Source organism: Phocoena phocoena, chromosome 16 (genome assembly GCF_963924675.1).
Source record: "Phocoena phocoena chromosome 16, mPhoPho1.1, whole genome shotgun sequence".
Classification (NCBI taxonomy): Eukaryota; Metazoa; Chordata; class Mammalia; order Artiodactyla; family Phocoenidae; genus Phocoena; species Phocoena phocoena.
The window spans coordinates 7,294,429-7,321,995 of NC_089234.1; the positions used below are offsets into that span (position 1 = coordinate 7,294,429).

Consider the following 27,567-nt stretch of genomic DNA (forward strand, 5'->3'; position numbering starts at 1 on the left):
TCTAAGGCGATTCCGTAATTCCAAAGACACTCTAGGAGCACCAAATTCTATAACATCTCAATCAGTAGGTGATTCGGCTAAGCAACCTCTTCAAACAAGATCGGTTCTTATATGAAAGGTGCCTTTTGGGAACTAAGGTTCAATTTTCTACTCAACTGATCCTCAGTCCTCTGGATAACTTGATATGCAACACATTCTTGAAATCCACAGGAACCTTTTAGTAAATTTTATTCTTGGATTTCCCCTGAAACCAGTCAGATTAAAAAAAAAAAATCTCTATGGAGGTGAGTTTTCATGCCTTTTAAAAAACTGTATGATGTCAACTAAGAATAGCTAGAATGAGTAAACTAAGCAAGACCTTGCCGGGTGTTGAGACAGACATTAAAACAATAGTACCACGATTAAATAAGTTTTTATTGTCACATTTAACTGCTTTGTCAGATATACATTGTAGGTTTCGGAATGGCATAAAAATAAAAATATTTTCCTGAATGTCAAAATCTGAACAGAGATGGTGATGGCACTTAAAAAAAAAAATTAAATTCACACTGGTGCTGAAGCCGCTAGAAGGGAGCTGATAAACACTGGAACACATTTGCAGATACAGCGGTCTGCAACATTTCAAATCAAATGGCAGTGGTATAAGGCCAACAAAACTGGAGAGTAGGAAGATACAGACCCCATACAGTAGATATCTGAAGAATGGCAGTTTTAGCATTTCATTTCCAGTCAGACTAGAGTAAACTTCACTCCTACAAAATGAAACTGCTTTTCCAGAACCTGGAGCTTAAGCCTCTTTAACAACTTCCTTATTCTGACAGGTTTTAACTAGTCCAAAGGAAAGGCAGCTATAATCCACGGCATTAGCTTCACGGGCTAATCCTGCCATAAATGGGGGGAGGGGGTCTTGTCATTTCCAAACCAGGAGCCTATCATTCTCATGAATGTCTTTAGTGGTTTCACACATTCTGGGCCTAAGACTAGAAAACAAGCAGTAATTAAATAAAAATGTAAGTGCATCCCAACGGAAAGTCTCTACGCATTCCACAGCTATCTTCCAAATGTCAACTCAAAAAAGTATGGTTATTCAGACTGAAAATGAAGCTTTATTCAATAATCGAGATTCCCAAACAGTTTATTAAATGTCTTTCTTCCACAAATAAAACTAACACTAGGATTTATCAGAAGATCTAAACGAGTTATTTCCTTACGTATGAACTTGGCTAAATCCACTGCGTCTGGAATCTGTTCATCATAAAACTCAGGTCTGGAACATAACTCCTTTCTGTTATACTGCTGTGTGTCCTTCATTTAAGACTCTAGAACAGAGACCATAAGTGTGGCTAGTGCAACATAGCAGTCACTGTAATTCCCCAAAAGAAAAATAAGTCATTTATTTCATGTCATACTTATTTGGATGATTACTTACTGGTAATTAGTATTTCTACATTTTTTTTTAAAGGCAACCATTTTAAGTGACAATACTTATCAGGCTAGTAGAAAAAAGTTGAAACAAAGCCCTCTCTTTTGATCTCACAAAGTCATGCAGACAAAAGAAGGTACACGTCTGATTTGTTCCAATCAGGCTTCTTGGAATTATCAAAATTTCTTTTCTGGCAGAGATGAATTTGGCTCATCATAGAAAGAAGGTTCTTTGAAGGCTGCTGCTAAACTAGTTTCCCTTTGAAAAAGTAAATTTCAAGGCATGATAGTGCAAGAGGTAAGGTTTTGATTTATAGAACATTTATAGACTAATTGTGCTCAGTCTCTAATTTCCAATTTACTTTAAAGAACAGAAACTACGTTGAGAAGTTTCTCTTTGCCTATATTTACCAGTACATCCATGAATCGCACCAGAATCAGGACAACTTGATTATCTTAATGGTTCTGTCGTGAAACCTGCACACTGAGTCCGCAGGCGAGGACCCGTGGACGTGAGGCTCCTACAAGTTCTGTGCCCAAAAGCGCTTGTCCTGGGGAGTCCAGGGGTCTGAGAAAGAAGTTCTCTCCCAAGATTAAGTCCTCAAAAAAACTCTCTCAGTGAGCAATGAACACTGCTATGTGGAGAGTTTCTTTCGTTTAGTTAAATTGGGGAGGTCTGAGTGTTCCTGGAGCCCCCGTCGGGATGCGTCATGGGTCGAGAATCCCTCGAATGTGAGTATTCGCTATTAGAGGGCTCTGTAGGGTCAATCAAATTTTCATAATCACTGTCATCTGATTCCTCAGCACTGTCTCCGGCTGCTCCTTGAGGAGGAGGAGGGTCTGCCCCACTTCCAGGATATTTCAGTCCAGCACTGGTGGAGGCATAATTGGAGGAGCCCACGGCTTGAGGTCGAGGCATAAAGACGCTAGTTTCCATGCGAGAATGGCTCAGAGTACTTTCTTGATTATTTGGGTGAATATCAGAATAAGGGGGAGGAGGATCCGAGGCCTCTGCGTCTCCAAGTGCACTTCTGCCTTCAGCTGCAAACCCAGGATAGGGCATCCGAGGGCTGAACGCGGGGTCCAAACTTTCAGATGACATCTGTCTGCTTATCATTGCCTGTTGCAATCCTGGATGAAAAGAGGAAGAAAACTGTAACGCTCTGTATTTTCACAGCTTTGCATTTCAATACGTTAAATGTTCAACCTGATTGTTCTGGAAAATAGCAACAAAGAAGTGAAATTTATTACTACTATGAATTATTTTACATTTGCATAGTATTTCACAATTTACAAAAGATTTTTCTATACATTAAGTCACTTAAGCCTCCAAACAGCTCTCTGAAGTACTACTGTCATCACTAATGTTATTGTTTCCATTACACAGGCAAAGAACCGGAGCTCTGAAAGGTTAAGGGACTTCACTAAGAGAACAGCTAGAAGTGGGGCCCTGATACTCATAACACAGGTCTCTTAACTCCAGATCTGGTGCTGTTTCCCTCACCTGTTGCTTACTGTACTCAGAGACTGGGGGGACAGAGGATAAAATCAACAGTCCTCACCGTCCTCGGCAGTCATCTGAACGTTAATTTTTCCTCAACAGGCCTCACGTCAAAAAAAATACTTCTTGGGGCTTCCCTGGTGGCGCAGTGGTTGAGAGTCCGCCTGCCGATGCGGGGGACGCGGGTTCGTGCCCCGGTCTGGGAGGATCCCACATGCCGCGGAGCGGCTGGGCCCGTGAGCCATGGCCGCTGAGCCTGCGCGTCCGGAGCCTGTCCTCCGCAACGGGAGAGGCCACGACAGTGAGAGGCCCGCGTAACGCATAAAAAAAAAAAAAAAAAAAAAAAAAAAAAAAATACTTCTTGACAACAACTTGTCACAATACTCTTTAACATCTCTTTCTCCTTAAAAGTTCAAAGTCCTGGGTTAGGTGCCCAATTTTCTACATAATAGGCCATAATTTTACTGCATTTTTATGGTGGTAAAACAGAAACAGCCCTACATCTATGAGCCTATGGCCTTTAAATTGTTTTAAGTACATTTAAAAAATATTATAAAAATGATCTGTACAAAATTTAGAAAAGAAAAACAAAAAAATCACCCACAATTCTATCACCCAGATAACACTGTTGAAATTTTGGTGAAAATAGCACAAGATTTGGGGTTAAAAGACAGAAACTTTAGGTGTCAGGCACCCCAACTTTTCTGAATTCTAGTTTTATTATCGAGCTTTGTGTGTGTATGTCTGTTTGTTTATTTATTTGTTTGTTTGCCACAGCATGTGGGATCTTAGTTCCCTCACCGGGGATCGGACCTGCACTCCCTGCAGTGGAAGCGCAAAGTCTTAACCACTGGACCGCCAGGAAAGTCCCTGTATACATGTATTTAAAATAGAGCTGAGAGGGCTTCCCTGGTGGCGCAGTGGTTGAGAGTCCGCCTGCCGATGCAGGGGACACGGGTTCGCTCCCCAGTCCGGGAAGATCCCACATGCCGCAGAGTGGCTGGGCCTGTGAGCCATGGCCGCTGAGCCTGCACGTCCGGAGCCTGTGCTCTGCAGCGGGAGAGGCCACAACAGTGAGAGGCCCGCGTACCACAAAAAAAAAAAAAAAAAAAAAAAAAGAGCTGAGATAATATGTTTATACTGTTTTATATCCTGGCATTTTCATATAAGATTATATATTATCTTACATCATTAAAAATTTGCTTCAATGGCTGTACAATATTCCATTATATAGATATACCAAAATGTATTCAACTATTCTACTGTTGTTTATTCAATTACTGTAACAGGTTGTTTCCAAGATTTTGTAATTATAAAGTTGTGATTAATGCTCTTGTGCAGAAATCCCTGTCTGTATTTCTGATTATTTCTAGAATAATGTAACAGTAGAAATGAATCAGACATCATTTACCTGGAAATATAAATTATAATTTGTTTACAAATATTCTTATTAAATTAGAAAAGGCTAGTTATACCCTTATCTCTTTTACACTTGATATTATTTGCCATACATTTTATAGATTTTACTTACAAATGTTAAATTTGGTGGCATTCATAGAAAAGAATGAAATAATGCCATTTGCAGCAACATGGATTGGTCTAGAGATTATCATGCTAAGTGAAGTAAGTCAGACAGAGAAAGACAGATATCATGTTATCACTTATATGTGGAATATTAAAAAATGATACAAATGAACTTATTTACAAAACAGAAATAGACTCACAGTCACAGAAGGCAAACTTGTGGTTACCAAAGGGGAAAAGGGTGGGTGGGGGGATAAATTAGGAGTTTAGGATTAACAGATACACGTTACTATATACAAGATAGATAATCAACAAGGTCCTACTGTATAGCACAGTGAACTATGTTCAATGTCTTGTAATAAAACCTATAACGGAAAAGAATCTGAAAAAGAATATATACATATATATATAATATATATATATATGTATAACTGAATCATTTTGCTGTATACCTGAAACTAACACTACATTATAAATCAACTATACTTCAATAAAAAAATAAATTAAAAAAAAATCTGGTGGCATTGTAGCAAATATGTCTGTTAGCATGCTGGAATTAATATAATAGATTCTTGGGCCTAATTCTCATTCAACCAGCTGGTTCCTTAGCTTAATGATATCCAGTCATCCACTGCTATCAAAAACCAGACATTTAAAGTCTTTGTTGAGACCCTGCCCATGAATCAAATGTAAAGTTAAGAGAATTTTAGGTAGCTCTTTTATGAGGTTCCAATGAACACAGGACACAGTCCCTATGTGCAAGGCATGTCAGGGTTAACTTAGTAAGAAACATCACATCCACTGTACATAGATCATATCACTTCTCAGGATTTATTGTAACTTGCTTCAGCCTTTCTACCTTTGGTCTTCTTTTTCTTCCAGTTTCAGAGACTTGAGAGGGACACCATGAAAAACCGTACTTCCCTTCTGGAAAAGTCTAAAGACAAGTGAATGCCCTCTTCCAAGCAGCCTAACTTGGAGCTTGATGAGTGTAGAAGAATGCATGTGATTTATTATGTAATCTGATGTTTAAAACCAGACACTTCCCAGATTCTGAGTGGTAAAATTAACAGGAGGCTCACTTCTTTCTTGTTCCTTTTCATTCTTCCTCTGAGTGATTTGTCTTCTTAATTTGTTCACTTCTGCCTGACAAGATTCAACAATTCGCTCACTTTTTTCTACGTCTGCACACACTGCCTGAGGGAAAAATGACAACAAGAACAATTAGTTTCAAATCCAAGCACAAGGCATTTCATAAAGACAGCATCGATTATAACCCTGGGAAGAGTCCAGACACTTCATCGAGTTAAAAAGCAGACACCTAAGGTAGAACAAAACCATGAAGGTCCCAGAGACCAATACTGTTGTTATTCACTGAACTGCTTTCTTAATTACGTTAAGATGATTATGCTATTTAGCTTATACATCCTTAAAGAAGAAGGGTAAGAAGGGAAAGAGTTCATCTTTTCCCTTTCTTACTCATCTTTATTGATATGAAAAGGGAATTTCTGATACCAGTCTGGCATACAAGGATGAACAAAAGACAGGAATGAGATACTTTCAACTCTTATTTATAATCAACAATCAAACATCAGATGAAACATAGATTTATTTAACAGAAACTACTTATAATTAGGGAAAGTTGAAAAAGAAAAGTTTCAAAGTCAAGATTTAATAAAAGGTAACCATTTGAGACCGTATCAATGTAATGTAACCACTCCTATCAGGGCACCGGACGTGATACTGGTGTTTGCAGGGCAGGCCTTAATCAACAGTCAATGAAATGTATGACAGCCATTTTGAAGTCCCTTAGACAGTGCTGATAGTCTGAAAAGAGCACGGTCATGAATTCAGGACACAAAGCTGTTTTTCACCACATGTTCCTTCCATAGCAGAAATACCAGAAACTGCCTGAAAGTGGGCTGGTCACCAGTGAGTGAGGCTGTATTAAGTTCCCTATGCTGCTATGGGTAACCGTGACCCGAATTTGGAGAACTGACACTGGAAACTGCCCGTTGCATGCGTTCTTCTTTGCCCCAGGCTGAACTCAGTCTGCCTTCCTCTTTATCAGCAGCTGCCTTCATTCCTCTCTCTATGCCACGGGGCCTTCCTCCTCAAAGCTAGGCTTTCTCCAGACCCGGAACAGCTTCCTCAGCCCTACCACTCTCCTTGTCCTCAAAGGCTCTTTTGTTCTTAGGGTTTTAGAACAAATTACTCCTAAGAACACTTTGGGGATGATGAAAAGAACGTGGGAAAGTATTCTTAGCACCTAGCTCAGGATCTGGCTTGTAGATGTTTCCATAAATATTTGCTGCATGATTGCCGAGGAATGAACAGGCTCCACTGCATCTTCCCACACAGTGGAGGCAGCTGCGGACAGAGTGAGTGAACTAGAATTAGGAAGCAGAGCTGTCCTGAGTTACGCGTGCCTTTGGGTGAGTCTCAACTTACAGTACAAGTGATGGGACAGCTGTGTTCTTAGCAATACTTCTTTAAATTCAGAATACATTTCCCCAGGAAAAAAGCTGTCATTAAAGAGGTCATGAGTATTTAGAAGAGTGATATTAATTCTGTACTTCAGAGTTTCCACTGAAGGCACATAATGAGTGAGACCAGCTTTCATAGACTGACATGAGCAACTACTCCATACATCTTATATCGCTTTGGGAGAGCACATTCTGATTTTTGGACCACAATTCACTTGTCAGTTGGGAGATTATTAAAAATTAAAGTAGAATTAAAAGATTTGGGCAATATAAATAAGATGAATATAGTAAATAAACCAGTTACCTGCACTTTCTCCTGAAGTGCATTATAAACCTGATAAATCGCCCTGATGTCTTTCATTACTCCATCCTTGTCAAAAAAGTCAGTACTAGAAGACAAACAGAAAAAAGATTCACCAAGTGATTAGAACTGCCGTGAACTGGAAGGCACTTTCCCATCATTTCTACCTTTATCTATAACGTAAATGCTACAAATTCACAGTGACAATGTTTAAGCAATAATGCCCATACCCCTAGAATTACAGGAGAAAGAAAAGAGAATCCATGTTACAGAGACAACTGAAAAATAACAGTGTTATTTTTTCCTAGATCACTCTATATATTTTTCAGTGACCACAGTTAGCTCTCAGAACCTCAGAAATACACATACTCTATCCAAACTTTTGTATCAGCTGCAAAAAAAAAATCGTGGTAAATGATTAAAAAAATAAATATTGATAAAAGTAAACTATCTTTTCAATAAGCATAAGATTTTGATATACAGTAGTAGTGGTCTAGAGAATTACCTTACTGGATTTTTCAATGTTATATCAAACGATGTCACACTTCTCCATAAACATATTGGGTTTTTTTTTTGTTTTTTAAAAATATTTATTTATTTATTTATTTATTTGGCTGCATCGGGTCTTTGTTGTGGCACCAGGGATCTTCGTTGTGGCATGTGAGATCTTTCGTTGCGGACTCTTCATTGTAACGTGCGGGCTCCTTGTTGCGGTGCGCGGGCTTCTCTCTAGTTGTGGCGCGCGGGCTCCAGAGTGCATGGGCTCTGTAGTTTGCGGCACACGGGCTCTCCAGTTGAGGTGTGTGAGCTCAGCAGTTGTGGCGCGCGGGCTTAGTTGCCCTGTGGCATGTGGAATCTTAGTTCCCCAACCAGGGATCAAACCCACGTTCCCCGCGTTGGAAGGCGGATTCTTTACCACTGGACCTCCAGGGAAGTCTCCATAAACATATTGTTAACAAAAGAAAGGAAAAAACATTCATTTTACCTTTCGACTTACCCATGTTCTTTAATAACTTTGGCATAACTCTGAGAAGTATTTGGCACTGAAGACACTTTATACTCTTGCTGGCTAGTGTTGCCTAGATTGGGAATAGCAAGGGATAGCCTTTGATTATACCTGCAGGGAAGATTGAGAGATATCATGTTGAAAGCACTGCTCTACTTGAAGAAGGGGTCCTGCCAATAGGAGCCTGAGTCTCTGCACTGGGAACTAACTGAAGGTCTCACAGAGAACCTACTTCCACAGACAGCCTAGGGTTAGTTGAATTAGCAATTTTTTCCCTTCCCTTAAAGTAGAAACTCACTTGTAAACTCCTCAAGGGCAGGGGTGACATCTTATACACCCTTTGCCTCTCCACAGCCACTGACAGAGCGCTGAGGAGGTTTTAAGTGCTCAAGAACCTGATTAATTAATGAAATCTTGCAAATGGCTATTTAACAATAATTATTTTCACTGCTATTGATCTAATTTATTCTACTACAAGTGAAATTCTGGAGGGAACCCTTTCTGTTGTTTACAGACAGACACCGTGATCATATGATTTTTTTTTTTTTTTTTTGCTTTAGCAAGTTCACAATGCAGAACCCTCATGAACCAGCAGGTGGATCAATTTTACAATTTTGTCTTTGAAATCTATGTTTCAAAATTACAGTCAGACTTACAGTGCAATAAAACTGTATTTCTACAAAATGGATTATGGAGAAGCAAATGATGATTTCTAGCTGTTTATTCCTATAAGAATTGATGCATAATTAATGTCTTGCTAATGCTTCTTGATTCAAAAACAATTTTAATTTATATAACTAACTGAAAGGAAAATACCTTCTCTAACCACAAAGAAAACTAGCTAAAGGAGAGTTATAAACACTTTTCTTTAAAGATGCTATAAAATGTATATTTTCAAAGTCATAAATCTCAATTACTTGTATCAACATCTTTCCTATTTATGCGAGGCTGGTGGGAATGCTTTATTTACCTCCGATTTGGTCTAAAGAGAACGTATTCTAAAGCATGAGTGGAATTGTTGGCGGTGGAGATGAAGCTGAAGAGAAGGAAGACGAGGTCAGGCACCCCAAGGATGCGGGTGAGCTGCTTATGAATAACCTGCTCTCTGTACGACATCTGCTGCTGTGTGTTTCGCCGGAATCTGTACCACCCAATAACTTTCTGCAACAAAAACAGAAGACAAAAAGTATTAAAAGTTGCATGAAATCTTACAAATTTAATTCTGAATGCATCCACACAAATGCTTGTACACAAATGTTCACAGCAGATTTATGTGCAATAGCTCAAAACTGAAAACAACCTAATTGTCCATCAGCAGGTCAATGGCTAAATAAACTGTGGTGTATCCACACACTGGAATCCTACTCAGTAAGAAAAAGGAACAAACTACCAACAAATACAACACAGATGAATTCCAAAATAATTATGCTGAGCGAAAGAAGCCAGACCCAAAATAATAATAATAATAGCATATGCTATAGGATTCCATTTCATATAAAATTCTAGAAAATAAAAAGTAATCTATAGTGACATAAAGCAGATCAGTGGGTGACCTGGGAGGGGTGAGAATGAGGGATCAGAAAAGGGCATGAGGAGACTTTTGCAGTGATAGGTATGTTCATCATCTTATTCTGATAATGGTTTCATGCATGTATACATATATCAAAACGTATCAAAGTATATGCTCTAAATATATAGTCTATTACATGTCAATTATACCTCAATACAACAATTTAAAAAGTTTAGCTTTGTCAGTTCTGACTACACTGTAACTTAAACTGGTAAGTGAATTAAACTTATAGGCTCTTTGGAAGAATATTCTTCATAATGTGATCTGCTGGACATCTGGGAGACACATGGCCTAAGAGACATCTGGCAGCTCCCTAAAATGCTCCTGGGCCCCACCCAAACCTGGAGAATCACAACCTCTAAGGGTAGACCCAGGAACCTGAATTTAAGATAAGTTCTTAAGTTTTTTCTTATGCATACTACAGTTTGAAAATCTCTGTTGTAGAGACAATTAATTCTTTATAAGAAGAATAATCTTCATAAGCTTCTTTTTAAAAAACAAACTCTTGGGCTTCCCTGGTGGCGCAGTGGTTGAGAGTCCGCCTGCTGATGCAGGGGACACGGGTTCGTGCCCCGGTCTGGGAAGATCCCACATGCCGCGGAGCGGCTGGGCCCGTGAGCCATGGCCGCTGAGCCTGCGCGTCCGGAGCCTGTGCTCTGCAGCGGGAGAGGCCGCAACGGTGAGAGGCCCGCGTACCGCAAAAAAAAAAAAACCAAACTCTTTGAGTGAAAATCCTGTTTTGAGAAATCAAAGTAATTTAAAATTGTTAGTGTCATATTCAAACTAACAGTAAATTTAGATTATGTTTTGGCACTTTCACAAACGAAGGAAGTCAACCAACCTTTACTGAGCCCCTGTTCCAGACCTTCAGCTAGCTATGTTACAAATATTTTCACTAAGTATCCCAACAACCCTGGGAGGTGAGTAAAGTTTTCTGCACTGAGATCGTATCACATGCAAGGAACTACAGGCAGCAAAGAAACAGTTCCTGCCCTTAAGGAGTACTGCTGAAAATAAAGCATAATTCCAATTATATTAAAGCAATTAATTCTGATATTCTTTAAATATAAAGAAAACCCAAACACTTCTGACAGTGCAAATCTTATAAAAGAGATGTTTTGTCCAAAGTCACAGAGCTAATGAGTGACAGCCAAGATCTGGAACCTCTTTGCCTGTCTTTTTCCACTGTACTACACTAACTTTAAAATTCCACATTATTCACAGTGTTGCTCATAAAAGAGTGAAAAGTAGTTTTCCTTAAAAAAAAAAAAAGTGGGTAACAAAAATTATCAACTGGCTAGAGCTACTAACGCCAAAGAGCACGGCACATTTCACTCTGAGTCTCGGCACTCTGTATTTAATGTAGGATTAGCTCCTCTGCAGGACTCGGGCGCATCTCACACACCCCTGCATTCCTGCAGAGGCCTAAGCAGTGCTCAGCACATGGATTCTTCTTATGAAATACTCGCTGACTAAAGAATCTTGCAAGTGGCTACTGGATGGGTACTAATGCTTTTCACTTATACTGACTGTAATTGTTTTATTCCATTTGTATTTTCAGAGAAGCGGGAAGGCTTATAAATTTATTTTGGATATCAACTTATTCATTTGATATTTGCTAAAAAGATAACCCCCTTCATCCTGATCAATGAAAGATGACATGCCAAAATAATTCACATTGGCGACGTCTACAGTTCTACCTTTTAGAGCTAACAAGCTGGTTGCAATGCTGTTGAGAAATGAGGTCACTGATGTGGAAGAGAACACTATGTTTGGGCCATGATAAAAAATAATGAATATCTTTCACAAAAACCTTATCTCCGCTAAAGTTTCAGACAATATTTCACAAAGACTCTCCTCTCTACTCTCTGTGCTAGACATTCACTTACATCTTCTGGATCCAAAGCAATTATCTCCAATACTGGGCACACTTGTCATCTTGTCATCAAGTTCTGTTCTTTTTGGCCTTACGATGATATTAAGACAACAGTTATGTTTATCATTATCTATTTCGGAGCAGGTGCTTTCAAGAAGGCAGAAGCCTCCTCTCACTTGCTTTTTTGGTCTGAGCCCAAAACCTGAGGCTGGTTGAAACTTTGCAAACACAATATGGATTCTGCCAGAGCAGTAATTGAGCACACCAATGCAACCTTGCTGCACCTATTGGGGGATTTTTCGTACCAAAAACATTAGCCTCTATCTTAAACCCAACCTTTTTTTTTTTTTTTTTTTTTAATGTTTTAGCAATGTTGTGGAGTTTCTATATTTAGAGGCACACTTTTTTTAGTAAACGTATTTCTATGTATTTTATACATTAATTGCTATTGTGACAAAAATCTTTATTAGCTTGTGTTTTCTAATGGGTAATTTTAGGACCCATTAGGGAACTTTTAAAATTATTATGTACTTATTTTATATGAGTTCAACTTACTGAACTTGCGTCCAGTTCTTAGGATTTTTCTTTCTTTCATTTTTTATTTGGCCTCCCTGCACAACTTGTGGGATTTTAGTTCCCCAACCAGGGATTGAACCCGGCCGGGCCTTCAGGGTCCTCGGCAGTGAGAGCACAGAGTCCCAACCACTGGATCACCAGGGAACTCCCAGGGTTTTTCAATTATACATTAGGTTTGAAGCCTGCCTAGCAAAGAGTCAGTTTTTAAAACAGTTCCATCAGCACTTTCTTGAAGAGCTGATATTAATTAAAAATATTTTTTGTATGTCAGATACTGTTTAAAGTACATATGTATTTTTAAGCCTAACTTTTAAATGTACCTTTGTAACTACTACTGTAACCCTTTTGAGGTGAAGATACAACTTTGTACCATTTCTGGAGGAAAAAAAAAATCAAACTAGAGTCAACTCTAAAGATTTTCAGTCTAAACATTATGTATCATCTTTGTTTGGGGGCTAGAAATTTGGATTTTTGAAAAAAAATCCTTAAAGAGTTTATATTATGTATAAGGTGCCATAGGAAATACAATGAACATAAAATGTGGTCCTTGCCTTTAACAAATTCCATGGAAAATAAAACATAATTTCCAAGTAAATTGAAGCAACAAATTCCTGTCTTTAATTGCAAAAGAAAATATAAAGATTAGTTTTAGCACAAAGTTCTACAAAATCAAAACTGAAGATCAGCTTTTTTCAGAATCTTGGCCCCAGGAAAAGCGAAGTTAACTCCGGTTAACAACCTGTGATTGGTCTTCTGTGTCTCAAAACAGCAAATCCAATTTTACTTATTTATTTGTTTGTTTTTATTTTTAAAAATACAACATGATTATATTTTAATACACAACCAAAATATAAAACAGCATAGTAAATTAGAAATCCAATTTTAAATTCCCCAAATTAATTTGGAAATGTGTCCCTATTTGCTACTGAAAAAACTACATGGTAGAGCTCCTTTCTTTTTTTCAATTTATTTTCAATGTAAAATACAATTAAAAAAACCTTATCACATAAAGTCTCCCTTCCTCAGCAGCATCTCTGCTCCCTTTCTCAAAGTAACCACTTTTAGGTTTGGTTGGCTTCCTTCCAGATCTTTTTCTGTACGTTTAAACATTCAAACTTTTGTTTTTATAAAAAACAGGCTCAAATTATTTCATTTAACTTCGAGATCTTTCTATGTCATTCATGAGAACCTCCCTCATTCTTTTTAATGGCTGCTTCATATCCCATAGCATGGAGGTACCAACATAATTTACTTAACCATTCCTCCTGGTGGACACTTAGATTGCTTTCAAAATTCTCACTATTAAGCAAAGATACAACAAACATCTTCGTATGCTGGATTAAAAGGCCAAACTGCTGCGTTTAAACCTTGGCGCCAACATTTCCTGCTCGCAACCTTAAGCAAGTTATTTATCTTTAGTTGTCTCAACTATAAAATGGGGGTGATGATAACAGCCTCACAGCGCTGTTACAAGGATTAAATGTGTCAGTATCTGGAAAGTGCTTAGAATACTGCCTGGCACAGAGTTAAAGTGTTCAATAATGCCAGCTTTTCATACCTTTGTGCCTAGATGCTTTTGTTTACTTGGGCCAGATTCCTAGAAGTGGAACTCCATATTTAAAATTCTGTTATTGCGAAACTCTCCCCCTAAATGTCTCTATCAACTTACATTCCCACCAACTACAGCTTCCCCATTTCCCACCATCTTGCCAACACTGGATATTAGCAATCCTTTTATACTTCTGCCAATTGGATGGACAAAAACCCAGCATTACGTGCTTCAATTTGCATTTCCTAATTGAGAATGAACATCTTTCCATTTACTTCTTGGACATTTCTGGATTTCTTTTTTCTTTTGTGAATTTCCTGTTTATATTCTTTATTCATGTTTTTCAGTTTAAATTTTTTTCATCTATTAAAAAAATTTCCTGGTAATTTAATATAAAGTGAGTGCTCTAGGCAACTGTGCTTCAATAGGAATTTTCAGGGAATAAATTTTAGTTTTAGAAAGTATAATAAAGCTTCATTATCTAAAATACGAAAATAAATGGAATGAGGAAGTAAGGTGGTGGCTGGGGGATGAATATGGACTGCTAAGAGATCCCAGAATGTATGCTTCAGGCAAGTCACTGAAAATGGGGGAGCTGGACCGTGATGCCTGTGGCTGCTCTAACTCACTTTCCCACTTGGGCAGGGGACTGTGTTAGACTCTCTGCTAATACCGAGCACTTCCTGAGTTTGTTATCACCCTCAAAACCACTGCCCTTTTTTCAGACCTATCCCTCACACTTCCCATTTTTCCTGTGATCTTACCTGCTTTCCTTTTTGCCTGTACATCCGACAGTGGTACTGAGAGAGTCCATACATTGGAAAGGCTGTTGATCTACTCTTACTGTTATTTTTTTTTTTTTTAATTTCTTTTTTATTTTAGGCTGCGTTGGGTCTTTGCTGCTGGGCGCGGGCTCTCTCTAGTTGCAGTGAGCAGGGGCCACTCCTCATTGCAGTGCGCGGGCCTCTCACTGCCGTGGCCTCTCTTGCTGCGGAGCACGGGCTCCAGGCACGTGGGCCTCAGCAGTTGTGGATAGCGGGTCCCAGAGCGCAGGCTCAGTAGTTGTGGCGCACGGGCTTAGTTGCTCCGTGGCATATGGGATCCTCCCAGACCAGGGCTCGAACCCATGTCCCCTGCATTGGCAGGCGGACTCTTAACCACTGCGCCACCACAGAAGCCCTGCACTGTTATTTCTGACGCCCTTCTTCAGATACCTTAGGAATCCCACACTGATTATTTTTATGCACAGGTAATCTTTTTAAAGCTTTTTTTTTTTTTAAAATAATACATGCTTCTAAACAAAGGCATTTTGTTTTCTGTTTGATAAGTTGAAAACTTTCATTGGTACTTTTTTCCCTCAAGTGATGGTTTAGTGACCAATCTATTTTCTGGAATTAATATACCAAGGTAAAAAAGTAAACCCCATACATGGTACAGTAAATTATAAATGAGACCATCAGACAGTGCTGCAGCAATAAAGCTTTGATTCATTTTCAATTCTGTTCAGACTTGCTTACCATGTATACACATTCAGAACATCACATGCATATGCTGACAGAAATGATAAACACATGACCTTTTAGAAAAACATCTATGTTCACTGTTAACTGAACTTGAAGGAGTAACATATCTAAAGATGTTTGACTGCAATTTGTATTGTTAAAAAATATTTTCCCTCCTTATAAAATTAATGTATGTGTATTAAATGTTGGCAAAATTATTTTTTAAATTACATATGGGAAGATAGAACCACCCAGAATCAACTCAACTAATGTCAACTTTCTAGATTATAGTTCATGTTCTTTTTTTTCTTCTGACTTTTGCATAATGGAATCACTCTAAATATCCAAATTTTGTTCTATTGATATACTGTAAACATCGTGTCACATTTGCAATTTACCTTTAAAATCTACTCAACAGAATTCTTATATATTAACATCAAATCTCATTGTTTCATTTTACATTCATTTCTGGTTTTAAGTTTGGGTGATAAGGATTGATTTCCAAATCAGACTGGGTGACAAAAAGAACATACCTTTCTCCGATCTTTAAGAATCCTGTCCAAGCTCTCTTCATTAACTTTGCTTGCATAGTCATAAAAACTGGTTTTTTTTTAAGAGAAAAAATATTTTATTAAAATCACATAGTATTTTGACACGAATATGCTTTAGTAACATGTGTCTATGGGTCATCGAACCCTAAAAGTTGGTAATAAAGATACAACTGCTTGTCTGCAATAGGTATATAAAGAGAAAACAATCTAAATGCTTTACTGATATAAGGTATCTTTTGCATCAAAGACTACTCAAGAGACTGCTACATTCAAAGGGTATTACTTCCATAAGTGGGAGGAGCTGATAGCAAGTAATTATAAAATGTGTGGTTTCAAATGGCTGTGACATCTTTTCCTTGTTTCTAATTATCAATTACCTATGGGAAAAAAAAGAACACAGCAGCTCATTTTCTGAGAAATGAAGAAAGGAAATGAGTATTTGCTGAATCCTTAATAAGACATTCAGCTGCATGCTTCCTTGTGTTAATTCATTTCATCCTTGCCTCAATGCTGGGAGATAAGTACTAGTTCAGCCCAACAAGTCAACATGTTTCTTGTTTTTTTAAAAAAATTAATTAATTTATTTATTATTTTTGGCTGCGTTGGGTCTTCGTTGCTGTGCGTGGGCTTTCTCTAGTTGTGGCGAACGGGGGCTACTCTTTGTTGTGGTGTGTGGGCTTCTCATTGCGGTGGCTTCTCTTGTTGCGGAGCACAGGCTCAGTAGTTGTGGAACATGGTCTTAGTTGCTCCGCGGCATGTGGGATCTTCAAGGACCAGGGATCGAACCCGTGTCCCCTGCATTGGCAAGCGGATTCTTAACCACTGCGCCACTAGGGAAGTCCCAGTCAACGTGTTTTATTCCCATTTTTCTAGATAGAGATACTGAGGTTAAATGACTTGCCCCAAATCACAGAACTGGTAGATGGAAGAGTTGGGATTTGAAGCAAGGTCTGACCAGCTTCAAACTGAATGCACTCACCCTTAAATGAGACCAATCTGACCTGAATCCCATGATGAGCAGTCCAGGCATAATGATGTGTGGGCTTTTCTACCCCTGGTCATGGTTTTAGGCATGCCACCCTCCTCCCCTCCTCCTACCACCATAAGCCCAGGCCTATAAGGCAGGAAGGAGTTCAAGTTATAGTAAAAACACTGAACTGTGAGTCAGGAGATACCAGCTCCAGCTCCGTTCTGCTTCTCACTGTATGATCCTGGGCAAGTCACTTTAACCTACCTGGCCACCATTTCCTTTTTGCAAAATAAAGATTTTGGAGTAGACAGATGATTTCTAAGATTTCTATCAGTTCTAAGAATTATGAGTCTATGATTTAAATTATGAGTCTACGTTCTGGTACTACTTTGCTGACAGCGGTTTAAGGAAATCCTCAGAAGGGCAGGGCAGGGCACATCTAGCAAAGCTTTAGATGGTCAGGGCCAAACAGGACCCATTCTGACCCAGACAGAGGCTGTGTGTGGACCAGGGCCTGAATCATTTCATTTGCTCTGAGATTCTTTTCAAATGAACTACTGGTTCCTTGTCTTGCTTCCTGCTCCTCTTTCAGTTATGTGTAAATCTAAGAGATGAGGTTCTCAGCTACTTTGAGGCTTAGTTCACAGGTAACAATCCTCTGAAATAATGGGCAAGTGTGCACGGGAGGGGTGGGGGTAAGGTGGGTGGTGAACATGGCGCAAGTCCCCATGGGTTCTTGGGTGCAAGGGGACTGGGTGTTTGGGTCAGCTGAGAATGGGAGCGGGGTCAGGGTGAAAGCTGCAGGGAACACACAGCAGGAACAGCCAGGCACAAGGGGTGGGCAGGTGTTAAAGAAGGAAGTGCTGACCAAGAACGCCGAATCCGGCTAGTATGAGCAGCAATGCAAGGAAAGTATTGGCCTGGCTCTTGGGAAAGTAGAAGAATAGGGCCTCAGGGAGTTTTACGAAACACAGAGTGGAGCTCATCATACCTGCCATCAGGCGGAAGGGTTTGGGGCTGAGAAAGCAGACAGAGGCCTGGACTGCGGTTTGGGGAACAGAAGTCCAGTGTGTGGGAGATGCTGGCCCCTTTCTCCCTCACCTTGGCCTCCGTCAGTCTCTCTGTCCTTTGCTTTCTCCCTCTGAACATCTCTCCTCCTGTCTTTTTCTCTTTCTGTCCTTTAGTTGGTAATAATATTCAACTGGTGTATATTAAACACAAAAAAGTAGGTTTTATGTTCCCTTTCCTTACATTTTAAAGTTGAACACTGAACACTTTTTATCCCTCTTAACAACACCAATTATTTTATCTATATGCGATCCTTGGTTAACTTCCTTCTCTATGGATGAAGAGCCCTTGCTAGAGGGGCTGGCATAAAGGCTTCCATTCTAAACCACTGAGGCCAAAATTTATACTGTCTGCCTTCCCCTCTTCCTAACTTAACACAGTGCCACACACACATCTGGCACTCAAAAAATAAGTGAATTTGGATGCCCTCAGTTATAACTTTACAGCCATAATCACATACAGGTCTAAATTCACTAGTTTTCAATCAGTTAATCTTTTAATAAGGACAAAAAGCTACAAAGAAGGATGTGGCTTACCTAAAAAGTTTTGAACAAGGCTGATGGTTGTGGATTTCTGTAATTAGAAAGAGGAAATACATCTCAGTTAATCAAAGATACAGACAACTATAAAACAGTTCAGGATTTAAAAAAAATTTTTAACCAAAATCTCAGACAATAAAAAGACAGTTTTCCTCTCCCGAACAGTGTGTACACTAGTGAGGGCAGTATGTCTTTTTAACACTGAAACCCAGGCACACATTCTCAGGACAAAGTAGACTGGTGAATGAAAGTTCTGGGTCCATTTGTCCAGGTGTGATGAGCACACATCTGAAAGCTTTTATTCAGGAACAGGCAGCTATTGTGTGCCCTCATTCAATCTTACCTATTTAAACAAAGCCTAAGAGGAAAAAGGAATCAATGCCTGGAAGCATTTGATCAAGGTGGGTAAGAGCTGTGAGGACAGCTTGGGGAAAGGAAGGCCTTACCACCCTACTATCAGTAACCTACGAACAACGCAGGACAACTGGGCCAGGTGTTTTGAAGGGGAAGGGCGGAAACTCTGGAAGTATATTAACCCTTTCAAAGATTTTCAGTACCGAGGGAAACAGTCATTTATAAGGCAGATCCAAACGGCTTCCTAAAAGATTGTGGCGATTAATCATAGAGAACAATTTCTTCAAGCTCATCAGGGGGCTTAGGGTCTGGGTTGCTTTATAAGACCATGGGACTAATTAACCACTCAATTCTATTAACAACATGCTCCTGGACAGGGAATCATCACCTGCTGCTTATAAAGCCACAGCCACATTGTTCCAGTCTGCAATTTTAACTCAATTAAAATGAAACCACAACCTTGAAGGACACCAGGCTATGCCCATTAGCTTCTGTACTGATGTGAGTGCTGCCAAAACACAGACAGAGATGCCAGTACTTCCACAGGAATGAAAAGCTCATTTCCCTAGTATAACTGTCGACATAGTGATGCAAATAAGAAAACCTCATCTAGAAATATTTCCTTCTTTTATCACCAAAAATGACACGGTATACCACCAGAAGTTATTTCAGAGATACTGTTAGTAATTAGAATATGGAATGTCTGTAGTAAAAATGTCAACTAGAGTTCAGGGAAAAGAAAAAAAAAAAAACTCTTCTACCTTAAAGGAAAGAATATTTTGTCCAAGAAAATCCCTGGAGTAAATTCTGAACTCTGAATATACATTCCTGTCATCAACCCACCCCAGCAGACTCCTCTCCTGATTTGCAAGGTGGATTAGAAGCACGTTGGAGATATGCTCTAGACATCATGTGGTATTTTCTAAAGGAAGCTAAGGCTTTCTCTTACAAGATTTTGCAATACCTAACTAAGCACTCCACGGAGAAAACAAGCGGATGCTCTCAAACACAATAAGGTGCAGATTGGAATGAAGGTGGCGGGCACGATAGCTGATAGATAGACTTCTGGAAGCAGGGGGAGGCAGGGCAGGCTTGCCTCGGATTCTAGAGTCTCTGAAGCCTCCAGAGCTCATCCGTGCGATGGACCCCTCTTCACATACGCATGGCATCTCTGCCCGCATTTCTGTAAAAATCCCCACTGGGACGTACTGCTGTGCTTGCCTAGCTTCCTGTCTCTGCTTCTCCTGCTGGTGGGTGAGCTGAACAGCTCCTGTCCTTCCCCCTTCCGTTCTTTCCGGTAACTGCTGCTGCATCACCTTATTAACTAAGGGAGCTCCCTGTTGCTGCCTCCTGACCGCTCCCAGCACTAAGAGCGGACGACTCCGCTTCAAGTGAGTGAGCACAGCTTTAAAAATGAATATGTATTCAAAACAAGTGTTCAAAATGTGATATTCCATATAAAGTCCTCCTTATTGTGTAGAGTCAAGGAAAGTGTGTGGATTCAGACATTTTCAACAAATAAGAAATTTGGTCAATTTATTTTATTTAAAATATCTTATTCTGGTGGTTAAATTGTGCCAGAAAATTTCTTCACACTAGTGGTATGGAATACTTCTCATGGCACATTACCTAATGTTTTGCCCTTCAATCCAGGTTTTCCAGAGTCCTTGGTTTACATTTTCTAATATGTATTTATTTTTAAAAGAAAAATATTACAATGATAATAATACATTTAAGATAATACTAGCAAATACTCTGTTCACGAGATCCGTGACTATTTCAAACAACGAATTGAATGTAGCTAATAAATTAAACATATACAGCAAAAGAAGGTTGTCATGGCACTGCATTAACTGGGACTCTCTTTGGTTCTTCTCCGTATCTACAGTACCACGGAAACTGGTATCTACTGCAAGAACCGGAAGGTGTATGAATCGAAGATACAGTACACTACGCTGGAGAATTTTAGTTACTTTCCCATTCTATTTCTTTAAAGATAAATAAACAGCCAGAACATTCATCAGAAATGCTGCTTTTGTGGTCACACCAGGCAAGAGAGCTCTTTCTTGCACGGTTTTCTGTCAGGTCTATCTGGCAAACCTGCATATACCGCATTAGTTTTGAAAACCCAAGCACAAACAATGAATAATTGCACAGATGGCCAATGAAATCAAGTTCTCTATTTTAGGATTTTAAAGAGTTAAGCAAAACAAAACACAAAAATAAACCGTCAGTGAAAGAACAGCCATGCAGCAGTATATCAGGTATTTTTTCAGCAAGTCAGTATATTGTGGGGAGGTGGCTTGTCTGGCTCTTGAGGAAACAGCTGTCTCGTTTCCCTCCAATCCCAACCACCTCAGTCCTCACCCGGCCTTCCAGCCCAGGTACTAGAAGGCTAGGAGAACAGGCTGAAGTTAATGATTTGGTCTCATCATAACCTAACCTCCCAGCAGTACTTCAAACCACAAACCACTCACCTTCACACAGGCTGTATTTTAGTCACACAGAAACAGGCCAGGCTCCCTGTAAGTTTCATGCACTCCCTGCACTGGGATCCCCTGAATGTACCCTAAGTTTACCTCCCGTATGGTGTCTTTACTGATTTAACCCACTAGCAGTGGGTTTTTTTTCCCCCCAACTCATGAGATTTTCTTTGTTCCTTCCTGACAGCCCTCGTCCTGCACTCTCTGGTATTTCTGTACGCTCGTCTTATCCTCCCCACAGCCCTGGAAGGCAGGGATGCACTGGACATTCCTCTCATTGCCCAGCACAACGCCTCTCGCAGGGACGTTCTTCAATAATTGTTGGCTGCATAAATGAATAAAATGACCCGCCCTGCTTTGAGTATCAGGATATGCTTTTCGGTGAAGTGCTCGAGGAGGTGAAGCTGAAAGGACTACGATCCTTCTTTACCGAAAGGAGACTGCTCCAGAGAGGGCGGGTGAACCTACAAATGCTCCTTCGTTTGCCCCAGCAATCGCCCCCAAATCGACTGTTTGGCTTACTCCTCAGAGGCTGTGTAGGTTTAACAAATATCTCCTGTAAACAAGTGTAAACATCTTTGCCGGATCCCTCCAGGAAGGACCAGCACGACACGTGCTTTCATTATAGTGTGAGGTGATGCTGACAATGGGCACAGCCCGAGGTGCAAACTCGAGGATCACTGTGGTTGTGAAGAGGCTATCACGTGTAATTCCACACAGCCATTCATAGGTCAGACCAGTCAGTGGGTCAGGGATGGCTTCACAGGATACCTGAACTTATAGCTATACACTGTGAGTTTACACTGACTTATAAAAACATTTCACATCACTTACTAGTGCAAATAATTGGCATTGTGACTTCAGTGCTTCTCTATGTACTCTTTTAATCTACCATTAGGTTCAAATCAGTTAAGGGCCAAAGAACAAAACAAGCAGCATATATACAAGGAGAGTATTTCTAAGGTCCGTGATAAACTCACTCACCAATGACTTGCAGAAGTTCTGTGCTGCTGATTTGGGAGTCGCTGATGCTAAAGGTTTCCTCTTGTCTTACCTCTCCCAGCAAAAATCCTTCCTGAAAGCAATGGAAGAAAATAGCTGCAGCTAAAAATCAAAGGGATTTTTACTGGAATTAAGAGGAATCGAGGACATTGTTATTTTTTATAATAACTTTAACAATAATCCAAATAAGTCTGCCACATAAACTATTAATCCACAAACCAACAAGTAAGACTAAAGCAATTTGAGATTTGGCTATTAACTGGATTGTTTGAAAAAAGGATTTCCTGACAAGATGAAATATTATTTTAATCCCCTCCCCTAAAACCCTGTTTTTTTTTGAAGTTGAAAATAAGGAGAGTGAATTCATCACCTAAATCCTACTAAGTGTAACAACCAATGTTAAAAAAGCTCAGGAAGCAGAAATATTCCAAGGTTGTTTTCTTGAAACAGCATGTAATTTATTCCACTGTTTTAAAAACATTGCTAATGGGGGCTTCCCTGGTGGCGCAGTGGTTAAGAATCCGCCTGCCCATGCAGGGGACACGGGTTCGAGCCCTGGTCCAGGAGGATCCCACATGCCGCGGAGCAACTAAGCCCGTGCGCCACAACTACTGAAGCCTGTGCACCTAGAGCCTGTGCTCCGCGACAAGAGAAGCCACCGCAATGAGAAGCCCGCGCACCGCAATGAAGAGTAGCCCCCGCTCACCGCAACTAGAGAAAGCCCACGTGCAGCAACGCAGCCAAAAATAAATAAAAAGAAAAAAACACACAAAAAAACATTGCTAATGATAAAAGTACAAAGAAGTTGACACAATGCACAACCTAACCACTCCTGTATGGGCTGGCGTGGGAAATGAGCATTCCAGCAAATAAATTTAACATTACATTCAAGTTTTTCTTTAATAAATGCTGAGGTAAATTTATTTATACCTTTGGAGAACATATACCACCATCATCAATTCTGGATTACTCAGCATATAACCTTACTGTTTTTGAGCACTTGCTATAGTGTTCAGCACAAGCACAGGTGGAGAACATACACTCTAAATGTCAAAATAACTTCCCTGTCGGTGGTGAACTAATTGGCTGTCCCAGACTCCCCCTCCCCAGTCATCCACATGGCTTATTCCTTCCCTCCATTCCACTCTTCACTCAAATAGCGCTTCATCCAAGAGGCCTTCCCTGGCTACTGGAACAGAATCAGCGTCCGCCGGACACTGTTCCCTTTACCCTGCATCCTTTTTCTTCTTAGTCTCCTCACTATCTGCCATATTTCACATTTATATGTATTAACAACTGCCTGCTCCTACTAAAATATAAGCTCCACGAGAGCAGGGACTCTGTGCTTGTTCACTATGTATCTCAGCACCTCGTACAGTGCCCAGCACACACGAGGTGCTCAATAAATGCTGCTTGAATACATTTGATGAAACAATGTCCTTTCCATTCTAGGTTGACCCTTCTAATCAATTAAAGAAGCTTCCTAGTTTAAAAACATTCCCAGGGGACTTCCCTCGTGGTCCAGTGGTTGAGAATACACCTTCCAATGCAGGGGACACGGGTTTGATCCCAGGTCAGGGAACTAAGATCCCACATGCGGTGGGGCAACAAAGCCCATGTGCTGCAACTACTGAGCCCGTGCACCGCAACTAGAGAGCCCACGCTGCAACTACAGAGCCCACAAGGTCTGGAGACCATGTGCCACAACTAGAGAGAGAAAACCCGCATGCCACAACCAGAGAGACGCCCGCACGCCGCAACAAAAAGTCCCGAGTGCTGCAACTAAGACCCAACGCAGCCAAAAATAAATAAATAAATATTAAAAAAAAAAAATCCCAGTTGGAATCTGTGGGAGTGAGGAGGGAGAAACAGATGTTTTTCAGCATAGCTTTTGTATTGGATAAGGTGAGTGGAGTGTCCTAAAATCCCAAATCATCATGTACAAGGCATCTCTCAAACTTCAGTAATATACACACCCCTCTTTCAAAAAGAAACCTCTCTCAGAGCTAAAGTCCATGACTACTAATCTGGAAAACACAGACTAAAGAAGCTTGTTTTATCCTATGAAAGTCTTTCAGTTATGAGTTCTTATTACAAAAAACAAGCTTTGTCTTTGTAACAAGTTAACTTTTTTCTTTAATCAAGGTGGAAAATACAATTTAAAATTCCTACAGAACTTTAGACTTTAAGAACGTATCTACAGATTCCTAGCAAATAAAAATGCAGGACATGCAGTTAAGTTTGAATTTCAGATAAACAATGGATAATTTTTATGTAATAAATGCGATATACTTATACTAAAATATTATTTACTATTTATCTGAAATTCAGATTTAACTGGGTGCCCTATATTTTATCTGGCATTGCTACCACAGGCCTCAGTTTGAAAAAGTCAACAGTGACATCAAGACATTCTAAAGCCGAGCATAACATGAATGCCTATTTATCTACTGGTCTGGATTATCTGAGCCACTGTTACCTTATAACAGTAGGCAAATTATACTGTGTGGGCTAAACCCAGCCTAACGCCTGCTACTGTATGGCTTACAAGCTTAGAATAAGTTTCTACACTTTTAAATTGTTGAAAAAAAATAGAAAATAGGAATATTTCATGACATGTGAAAATTATATGAAATTCAGATCTCAGTGTCCATAAGTAAAGTTTTATTGGAAACAGTCATCCTAATTTACTTATTGTCTATGGCTCCTTTCTACCTACAACAGCAGAGCTGAGTAGTTGCTACAGAGACCACATGGCTCATGAAGCCTAAAATATTTACTGTCTGGCCCTTTACAGAAAAAGTCTGTTAACTCCAACTCTACTGAAATGAGTGGTTTTAAACTAATTTCTTGCCAGGGCAAAACAAGAATATACTACAAAAACAAATTATTGGTTCTTCAACTTTAAAATATATGAAATTGAAATTACTTTAAAGTATTCCACTTATATAATTGTGGCAAGGTTAATATAAGCAGGTATCCTCGTACAAGACACAAGTTGCAAACTATTGTCACTGGTGAAAATTTCTGTGAAGTCTAGCACCATGCCTGGCATAGCACAGATATTAAAGAGATATCTCTTGAAATAAATTAATAACAATCTAAGTAACACGGCTGTCTCATTGCAGTTTGTAAAGAAACTATCCACTTTTCAACAGGTTGCTTATTCTTACAGTAATTTTGCCTTATACATAAACTGTGATATTACTAGGCACCCCAAGGTCTAGAAAGGTTAAGAAGCATTATTGTGAACCATATTTAATACTTCCACAGGACACTAGAAGTGCCACAAACTACCTTTACATGGAACTGCATTACATTATTAAATATCTGTCTGCAATATCAAAGGTGTTAGTGTCCAGAGACAGGAGCTGCCTCTGGAGAAACCCGTGTTGTGTATACTCCTATCCTTAATCTCTACTATCAAACTGAAGCGAGGAACAGCACAATAACTTAATGCCATTCAATTTACTAATGGAACCACCTCTACATGAAATCAGTTTTTATTAATGGAAGCAAGGAGTGCAGAAGTGAAACCAAGTCCAGTTCCTTCTTCTGCAGTGTATCATTTTGCTTTGTGATGACTACACAACCACAACAGCCCCCCCACTACGTTTATTTAATGAACTTCAATAATTCACTACTAAAATCACTTAAAACAATCCCTCAGTTTGGTGGGCAAGTACTTAAAGATAAAAATTATCTAGTTTCATAAAGAATTTCCATCCAGAAGCCAGTGACATTAAAAATGCATTTCCGATCATTCATACGTAGGCCTGTCACTTCCCTATTTCACTGCGACTAGTTCCGTGGTCTTAGAACCTTCGCCAAGGAACTGAACATGCAACTTCAAGGCAAAGAGACCCTACACCTAACACTCCTGGTTACATCTCCATTTTCCATCGAGGAGAAGAAAACACACGATCGTATCTAACAAGTACGAATAGTGACAGCCACGGTTTCCCTCGTCGCAGCCCACAACAACCTGTCAGACCAGCGGGCGCGGCTGGGTGTCTGCGCTCCTAGACTAAAGCCGGGTCTCTCGGCTCCTTCCCGACCCCAGACTCCCCTCGCAAGTCTAGAAGCCTGACTCTCAGGGAGGGGCAGGCGCTCGGTTTCCACTAAGCGACTCCTGACACTGTCGGTGGCCGGCCGGGAAAGCTCTGCGAAACGGGAGACTGCCGTCCCGGGACGGCCAGGCGGCGGAAGGCACCGAGCGAGGGGGCCCATCTCGGGGGCGAAGGGCCCCGGGCAGCAGGAGTTCGCTGGCGGCGGGAGCCTCCCGGGTCATCAGTTAATCGGGCCAGCCCGGGGGGCGAGCCGCAAGTGATCCCAGCTTGGCCACAGGCGTCGGCCTGAGACCGAGGCTAGAGGCCCCAGCAGCCGCGGCGGGGGGCCCAGCACCTACGTGGTCGGCGTTGCTGTTGGCGCTGTGGAAACACACAGCGCTGAAGGTGTAGCCCGAAATGGAAGCCGCCATGATGGAAATCTCCAACTCCCCCATCATGCCCCGCGGAGGGCACAGAGCCTTCCGGTCAGCCCCGCCCCTTGGCATCCTGGGAAATAGAGTCTTCAGCGGGTGAGGCCAAAGGCTCTGTGAGCCGGGGAGCGAGGGCTGAGAAGTGCAGGTTTACGCGATCAGAACCGACCCAAGCACTGTGTCCTCTCCGTGGGTCTCGCGCTCTGCGCATCCCAGACACTGCCTCTTCTGTATAGCTCTTGGTAGTTCCCCAAGCCGTTTTTTCTCTTTACAAACGAAACTTTTAGCATTAAAAGCCAGCATTTGCCACGCTCAAGGATAAAAGAGGCAGTTGATTCGGGCAACTGTACGGTTTTGTGTTTGACCTAGAAGTAACATGATGTGATTTCAATTTTCACATGACCACTCTGGCTGCAATGTCCAAAGTATATTGCCGGGGAAGGGAGGCTATCACAATAATCCAGACGCTGGATGACAATGGTTTGAAGTGAGATGGTGGTAGCGCTGGAGGTTAAGAAGCAACTGGATTCTGGGTACAAGGGAAGACACATTTAATGAAAAATCATGGAAAGAAGATTAAAAAAATCAACATAAATAATAGTGAAAATGAACTACAACTAACCTCAGGGAAGGAACTAACCTTTCTAATCATTATTCTTCAATTTGTTCAATCTTCCAGGTTCTAAACTGGGATTTTAATCTGTCAGAAAGCTCCTTCTACCACACTTTTTCCAAACTCAGCAAACAGAACTGTTTCCTGACAGTTGCACAGGCTAACAACATTGGAATATTCTTGATGCTCCCTTT

The 27,567-nt window shown here is 40.4% G+C and overlaps 1 protein-coding gene across 1 annotated transcript; it reads right to left on the reverse strand.

The window, feature by feature from the left end:
- Positions 1 to 393: 393 nt before the first annotated feature.
- Positions 394 to 26,797, reverse strand: ABRAXAS2 (abraxas 2, BRISC complex subunit). Its single transcript, XM_065894359.1, has 9 exons — positions 26,689 to 26,797; positions 22,263 to 22,353; positions 18,439 to 18,475; positions 15,847 to 15,913; positions 9,211 to 9,401; positions 8,232 to 8,351; positions 7,238 to 7,322; positions 5,530 to 5,644; positions 394 to 2,553 (listed from the first exon to the last, which is right to left on the reverse strand). The coding sequence occupies exons 1-9, from the start codon at positions 26,785 to 26,787 to the stop codon at positions 2,084 to 2,086; spliced, it is 1,275 nt and encodes a 424-aa protein (XP_065750431.1). The 5' UTR covers positions 26,788 to 26,797; the 3' UTR covers positions 394 to 2,083.
- Positions 26,798 to 27,567: the final 770 nt, after the last annotated feature.